Raw genomic sequence first — 8314 nt, forward strand, 5'->3', positions numbered from 1 at the left:
ATATAAGTTGAGTTCCATCAAAGAGATGTGTAGAACAACTCACGGTTGAATCTCTTCTTTGGTATCTTCTGGTTGTTAAGTGCATAAAGAAAATTCTTGATGTTTTCAGCATTTAGCCGAGCTACATACTGTAACACAAATAAAAGTATTTAAGGGCTTTGGGTTAAGCACAAAGATAAAAAAATATAAATATATATACAAGACATATAAAGTACCTGTACTACAACAATGTAATACTTAGAATTCTTATGGTCATTGCAGTCTATCACATTAGCCGGAGCTTGAGTATTAACCTGAGATATAGAAACAGATAAAATTATCAGATTCAACAACAAAAATTCACAGACAATGTACTGTAAAAACAATATTATCGGGAATCGAATAGCAATATATCCTAATGAGGACCCCAAAATCGTTTGGGATTGCTTATTTGGCGCGGTGCGTTCTGAAAATGTCGGATGAAGCTTTTGGAAATAGCCGCGCAACCGCTTTTCTTAAAAATTTAGGTTAAACTCCGCTGCCCGCATTTTTTCGCGAACTTATTAGTTAGCTCTCTCTCACGTTTCTTCTGCCCTCATCTCTCTTGATCGCTTCTCTCTTGCGCCTCTCTCCGATGGCAACGGGTTGCCGTTCTCCTTTTCCTCTTCCCTTCGATCTCTGGTGGCAACGGATTGCCTCTCTATTCTCCCTCTTCCCTCCAATCTACAGCTCTCTCTGTTTACTATGCTCTTCGTCCTTCTACGGTATCACCTACTTTGATGGAACGACTTCTTTATAATTTGTGGCTTTCGCATTTGGGGTTTGAAGTGAGATTTTGGATTTTGCCATTTTTGGCATTCTCATTTACGGTTTGAAGTGAGAATTTGGACTTTGCGATTTGTGGCTTTCTCTTTATGATTTGAAATTTGGATTTTCCGAATTTATGGCTGAATGTGATATGGCATAGGGTTTTATCTTTACCCTTACAAAAAATAAACAGACAGTCAGCTTATCTACAACTGCTTCTGCACAACAGTGGCAGCTGATACGCAGCAGTTTATTATTAAGCTGCAGCTACCCCAAACAGACCCTTAATCTTGTTAATGCAAATTAGTAATTTGAAATACAATGGCCATCGAATGAAAAGAATGAAGTAGATGACTATCTAATTAGATTGATCTAAACAGGTTGCCACATCTGAAAAATTCCACATGATCATATTCTCATAGATTGAAACATTATAAAGACTATATGTCCATGCCATTCTTGCTCCTACACATGTAAGCTCTCTCTCGTAAGTTCTTGTTATTCACACACCTCAGATTTATATCATCGCCTTGTGAGCATAAATGAAAACTTTTGAAATTTAACGTATAGCGACCCAGGCAATATGAATGTTTCGACTTGGTAACTCTGATAATATAGACAAATCCGCATCATCCATTTCATAAAACTGGCAATGTTTGGATGCTTGGCTTTATGGTTGAGATACTTCACACAGAACTTGCAGTGTCATGCCAATTATATTTTGTTTTTATTGTATTCAATTGAATCAATTGCAATCATTTTTTGATAATTTAAAAATTTTGAAAATGTTGAATCCATTTCATGATACAAGTTTCACTTACACTTTTTCCATGTGTTTATTTCTTTTCCCCATAATATGTGCTAGACAATGCGGCCATTCCTCCTCAATATTTTCAACATTTAGAACTCATCACAGCAGTTTTTTTTTTTTTTATTTACAATTTGAGTAATAATCGGTGATGTGTATCAAATTAGTTTCATAACATGTTTCCATTGTCCTTCATTTTCATCATATCCCATCAAGTAAATTTGTGAAACACACACAAAGGTCAGCACTGGAAATTGCCAGTCCTAGGCTACCTAGTTTCAACCACTCATAAGGATGATTGAATTAAGTTGAAGAATCACATATCGACCCCATTAGTCTTTCACACTGTATGGTGAAAAGCGACTGGCATCGATCTCCTACAATCCAATTGGGCTTGATGGAAAATTTCTGCATTGACAGCATGAAATTGTTGTGACAAACAAACAGCCACAATGAAGAAGGCTAACAAGATGCAGTAGAACTGAATAATGAATGCTTGGAATAGGAAAAATAAAGCAAGTACAACAAATGACCTTCCAATAGGCTAATCATGTAATTTGTCTTGGAAACACTGATCGCCTACAAAGCATTCTTACAATAAGTTCCTACTAGTAAATGACACCTTGGCCAACATTATAGCGCATAAATAAAGTTTTTACCTCACATAAAGATATAGATGGACAGCATTTTTAATTTGGAGGTCATGTGGAAATGCAAACTTAAAATTCAAGGTATGATACATAGTTCTACATTTTTCTTATTATATAAAACATTCCCAAAGATTACATTAATTATAAGTATATCACAAGACCAGTAATTCAAAAGGTCACAATACTAGTTATAGATGTGTTTGAATGACCTAGTTCGCTCGGTTAAAGTACGGCGGCGTGCTTCACTAAGATTCATCGATGCTACAATCGAAACTGACTTGGAATTAGAGAATAACAATCTCAATCCATCCATGATACGGATGCACGACAACTGTTTGATGCAATGCCAAGTACAGAGGGAACAAGTACCATTACTATGCTTTTGCAGAGGTGATGAACGGAGAAAGCGCCAAGGATCTCCTTCCTTTCCTCTAGGGTTTTATCGTAGTAATCTACGGGAACTTTCCTGAAGGTGAAGTCAGAGACGCCCAAGGACCTGAGAATGAGCGAAAGGCGGGACTCCGTGGCATCACCGTCGCTAGCGGCAATGTTATTGCCGCTGCGATTCGGAGCATTGGAGAGCGCGAGGTGGGTGCTGAAGGCTCGTTCCAGGATAGTGATGCGATCGAGAATACCAATCTGCAACCTCTTCAGGTCTCCCAAAGGACCCATGGCCGTCGTTCCTCGCGGGGTCGGGACAGCGTCTTCTATTCTTTAAATTTTATTTTGGTTTTATTAGCGGTTTTTTTTTTTTTTTTTTTTTTTGGTTTGCTGAAAAAATTATTGTATTTGAAATATTTTAAAACGATTTGATTTATATAAAATAAATATTAGATTTTTATATCTGAAGCCTCTACCTATGAAAAAAGTCTAATCTACCTTTTCATATATCTTTTCAAACATAAAAAAAAAGTAGTTTGCAAACATTAAAGTTTAGATTTAAGATAAATAAATACATAAGAATTGAAGGGTATGTCAGCAAATTTTAGCAAAAGCTAATATTAAAAATTAGGTGTTGAAAATATAACTATATAAGAAGTTAAGAACTGTAAAAAATTTAATTTATTGTTATAAATTAATAATTACATCTCATTTTTTAATGTAACGCCTTTTAAAATAATCTCATCCGCAAGTAACTGTACAGGTTAAGTAGGACAAGTGAGGCCAGGTCTTCTTCATCACTCGCTACCCATCCGGGCGGGATTTGTTTTCCCGCGGAATTCGTGCGATTCGAACTTCTAAGCTTGTGAAATAGAAACGGGAGAGAAAGCCATAAAGAAATGGATCTAAGAGAAGCAGGCGCTTCGCTTGACAAGCTCGTATTCTTGTTTAACGCTCGCATTATGGAGCTCCAGGAACTCGTCTTGGCACGCAACAGTAATCTCTACCTCTTTTTTTCCCAATACATCAATCCCGACTGTTTTTTTTTAGTATCTAGTTAACTGAGGCGAAGCCCTAAACCTTGCTGTCCCGAAACTCCTCAGTGCCTTGCACCAGCATCCCCGATCTCACTGCTATGGACACAACCCTAACCGCGATGGAGTCTCAGATTGAAGCAATCAAGAACCGATTACAAGAGGAAAGAAGTGCAATTCCCAAAGCCAAGGTTCTAATCTGCCGTTTCTATATTTTTCAGATTCCTGTTGTTCTTGATTCGATCCCAATCTCTTACGATGCAGAAACTCATCCAGCTATCTCTGCACCAGCAAAAGAAGCTGCATCATATGCTCGCGAATATGCCATCTGGAATGCGTGAAAACGTTGAGTTGTCTGATTCAACCACGAATGCTAGGTAAATTTTTGGAAAACTAGCCAACCCCCTCATTTGTTTGCTTCAGCTATTAGTTATTTGGGCATATTTATTTTCCAGTTTTAATCTGAGCTCGATCAATCAGAATATCCTTTCCGAAGCTTCTACATCTAAAGAGGAGATTGTTCTTGCTCCCAGGGTATTAATGGAATCTCTAATCTTTCACCATCTCTCTGCTTCTATAGAGTATTAATTTTTTCTCTTTTCCTCAATCGAAATAAATCGACAGTTCTGTCGAACAATATGGAAAATTCTATGGAATTCATTTCAATATGACTTGCCTTGTCAAAAGAAGAAAAAAAAGAAAGAGAAATAAAGTCAAGATATTGATTTCTCTTATATTTAAATGATATAATATTAAATGGCTTTACTTTATATATTTATTCAAAAAATAATGAATATAAGTACGTTTAAATATTTGAAAAAATAATAAAGCATTAAGACATTTTTATGTAATCAAATGAACAAATATCATAGAAAAATTGGTCCAAGTCTTCTTTTAAGATCATCCTAGTGAAATTGGACCAAAATATCTTGACCCAAAAAAAAGTTCAATCAGGAAATTTTCAATTAGGTAAAATTTGGTAAAATATTTCTCATTTTCTTTCTAGTTGTCTTTCATTTTCCTAGTTCCATTGGGCTGTTTGGTTCAATGTTATTTAGGAATCAATTTAATTAGTTACTATTATTTTCCACCATATACCATATATTTGGTTCAACATTATTATATTAAAGACATCAGTGTCATCTCTATTAAAATATATTAACATGATTTTTTATATGTCATGATATGAGATGCCAATTAATAAAAACAGAATATGATTGATATTTTTGGAAATTATTTTAAAATGTTGGTGAACCGAATAGTTGCCACCTTTAAATAACGCAACATAATAGATGTTACTGTTATCGAACCGAACAAAAATCTCCTCCCCACCCCTCCCCCTCGTTTTAGCAAAACATTTGTCGTGTCTATGAATCATTGCATTTGCTAAATCCCATATTGTGGCTTTCATCGTATATTTATTTGATGTCTTTAGTCATATGGTAATGTTGTTACTTTTGTTTACAGTTTACTTTTAAAATCAAGTTTGGAATTTATAGTGTTCTAGCCTATTGTATTATAGTCATGGTTTTTAAATTGATCTACTTTTAGCCCAAAAATTATAGGAGAAAAAGGGGCGTCGTCCTGCACCTCGTTGGTATGTAACTGCTGCAGAGATTGATTCCTTATCATCGTGAGTATTTATATCTTCATAATTTTTTTCTTACTTTCGAGCCCATGACATTTTCTCTAGTTATATTGTCTTATCTAATTTTGGTTCATGGTTGTGATTTAATATGGTACACTCAAATATAAATAAATATCAATAAATATTTTTAAAAGATAAATGATGGTTAAGTATTATATATAAGCATAAAAAATATCAATGAATGTTTTTAAAAGATAAATGTTAGTTAGTTATGATAAATTCAAAAGTATTTTATCAGTTATACATAAATCATTAGACATGTAAGAACATAATTTCTAGAGTTCGGATTGAATGATTTAATTAGAAAAGTTTTTTAGACGTTTGTGGTTTTGGAGGATATCATGTAGACTTCGAAGTAATTTTTTTAAAATACAATTTGATTGATTATGTAGTATGAATTAAAAGGTTCTTGATAATTGAGTTGAGCATGGTATAGAAGAGAGTTTTAATATGAATGTGTGAAAACTATGACTAATATGGAGATACGATGAAATATTTAAATGTGGACTTACTTTAGGGCCATTAAGAAGTGTTAAATACGACAATGATAGGGATATCTTAGAATCTTCTTTGGATGTTCAAATTTCATTGAATCGACTAGATTGTTCCTTGCTCAACCTAATTCTTGCAAAGCATCTTGAGATTGGCATTAGGGTTTCATGTGGTTAAATATTTTCGTCATTAGTTATTTACAAAATCTCTCTTGTTACATATGAAGATAATTTTTCTTTATCTCGCTCAATATAAGTTTCTTACCTACTATCCTCGGCCTACTATTTATAAATTTATTAACTATCTTCGTCGATCTAATATGTATATTATGAAATTCACTACTATCATTCTAATAAAATCAAGCTTTCTATTAATCATTTCTATGCACTATCTATTGAGATGGCTCCAATGTGTTCAAGCGCCCAACAACCACTAGAAAAAAGAGATGATAGGGGCTTAAGATTTTAATCATAATAGGGAGAACTTCTTGCAGCTGGTGAGTGAAGAGAGGAAGAAGTTCTCATAGTTGAACAGAGAAGATGGTAATAGTATCGATAACAATGCTTTCTTCATATTCATCCCTTATTTTTAAAGTAGATGGCCGTGTTCCTACTTTGTCATTGACATGAAATATAGTGTTTTTTTAACCTTCTTATTCATGAAAAGAAATATGTGATATACTCTTTTTTTAATGATTACCGGAATATTTTATCTTGATGTTGCTATTATTGAAGTTGAATATCATCAAACTACATAAACTTGTGTTTCTTGTGATTATGATCTTTAATATGTTCACTACTCTTTTTTATTTAATTTTGCTTGAAATTTTATAACTATCCTAACATCTTGATGGCTTGGGTTTCATTTAAGGATTATACTTAATTAGCACATTTGAGAAGTTATTTCATTCCATAAATTAAAATTGATTACTCATAGATTGAAATTCCTCGGAGGAAAAATGAATTGCCAATCTTAGCATTGATACTAATTATAAGCCAAATCTTAATTTAAAACAAGAAGGAAAGTGAGAATCTTTCCTCCAACCATAATAATTCGATTTAATAAGAATACAAAAAGATTTGCTAGCTATCCAAGCTATATCGACAATAATGGGAGAGAATTGATTGTGTATTTCCTTTCAACATGTGCAGAATTTATATAATCATAGAAAAGAATCTAGCAAAAGAAAATGAATTAATAGAATATAATTAATTGCAAAAAAATTACAATAGTTCACTGATTAATGAATATATGTTAAGGATTCTGCTGATAAATATGTCGACAACTAGGATATATATATATATATATAAGTTTTGCTGAGTGTGGCCTCGTTCAAGCAAATCATGCATATTTTCAAACTCATTGTAAAGTGAATGAATAGATGTCATTCATTTTAAGTTGGCACGATAATTTATAAGGACCGTTCATAATAATTTTATTCTTGGGAATAGAGTATAGATTATACAATTAAATTTCTCCTTTATATAATGTATATCGACAACATGTTTTGTACGAACATGTTGTGTGGAACTATGTGCAATATTAATGACTGATTTATTATCACAATAGAGTCTCATAGCTCTTTTTATTCAATCTTTAAATATTCATAATAATTTTTTGCCATAATAATTTATAGATTCCTAGTGCCATAAGTTTAACTTTTGATCTTTTCATTAGATTGTGCTATTAAATTTTATTTTTATTTTTTCAAGTCATGAGATTATTTTATAAAAAGATATAATATCTTGGAGTCAGCCTCCTATCAGCCATAGAACATGCATAATCTTCATTCGTAAAGCTTCAAGTGCTAAAATATGCCATCTTTTTTTATAGAATTTCTTTCGCTCGGTTCCCTTCAAATACTATAGATTTAGATATATTACCCTGAGATGTGATTTTCTTGAGTTGTAATTGTATTGATTCACCACACAAACAATACAAGCAATGTGAAGTGTAGCTTGTGATAAATATGTCTTCTTATCAATCTCTAATGTTATATTTTTTTCTTTCTGTTTTATCTTTTGAATTATCTCCAATTTTATGATTAAATTTCATGTTGATCTCAACAAATTTACAACATAGTCCGTCTCATTCTATGGGTGTGTGGGTATATATAATCTATATTTTTTTCGAAGTCACTACTTGTCATAATAATGCTGCCAGCATAAATTAAAATCAGGCAGGCTCCCTTAAAGTCATGCATTTCATAAATAATTTATAGTCACATTGATTTTCTTATCCTATGTTAAGCATTGCCCTGGCGAACCTTTTGAAACACATTCTTGGAGATTACTTTAACCCATGCATTATCTTTTTTTTAGCTTATATGCTTTTATTATGTATTGCAGTCAAATCATAGTGGGATCTCCATATATACTTCCTTCTTTAGGTAATGATATAAGAAGGCATTCTTCTTTCTAGTTGTAGGTTCTAATTTATATTAGTTGCTAAGTATAAAAAGCTCAAATATTAATATATGAATGTAAGTGTGTGTGGGTCTAGATATATATATATA

The 8314-nt window shown here is 32.8% G+C and overlaps 2 protein-coding genes across 7 annotated transcripts in view; one reads left to right on the forward strand and one right to left on the reverse strand.

The window, feature by feature from the left end:
• Positions 1-2957, reverse strand: part of LOC110027099 — a 42787-nt gene extending 39830 nt beyond the window's left edge. For all 3 annotated transcript variants that reach the window (XM_020728385.1, XM_020728384.1, XM_020728386.1), the window contains exons 1-3: positions 2614-2957; positions 216-293; positions 44-128 (exon numbers count right to left, since the gene is read on the reverse strand). In XM_020728385.1, coding sequence (XP_020584044.1) covers positions 44-128; positions 216-293; positions 2614-2916 — 466 coding nt within the window. In that variant the 5' untranslated portion in view covers positions 2917-2957. The remainder of the gene's footprint in view (positions 1-43; positions 129-215; positions 294-2613) is intronic.
• Positions 2958-3396: 439 nt separating this feature from the next.
• LOC110027088 (spindle and kinetochore-associated protein 1 homolog) overlaps positions 3397-8314 on the forward strand; it is a 28957-nt gene continuing 24039 nt past the window's right edge. For 3 of the 4 annotated variants that reach the window (XM_020728366.1, XM_020728367.1, XM_020728365.1), the window contains exons 1-5: positions 3397-3621; positions 3729-3850; positions 3924-4036; positions 4115-4193; positions 5225-5292. In XM_020728366.1, coding sequence (XP_020584025.1) covers positions 3525-3621; positions 3729-3850; positions 3924-4036; positions 4115-4193; positions 5225-5292 — 479 coding nt within the window. In that variant the 5' untranslated portion in view covers positions 3397-3524. The remainder of the gene's footprint in view (positions 3622-3728; positions 3851-3923; positions 4037-4114; positions 4194-5224; positions 5293-8314) is intronic. The other variant, XM_020728368.1, reaches the window with a different exon arrangement.

Source organism: Phalaenopsis equestris, unplaced genomic scaffold, assembly GCF_001263595.1.
Source record: "Phalaenopsis equestris unplaced genomic scaffold, ASM126359v1 Scaffold000413, whole genome shotgun sequence".
In the NCBI taxonomy this organism is placed as follows: Eukaryota; Viridiplantae; Streptophyta; class Magnoliopsida; order Asparagales; family Orchidaceae; genus Phalaenopsis; species Phalaenopsis equestris.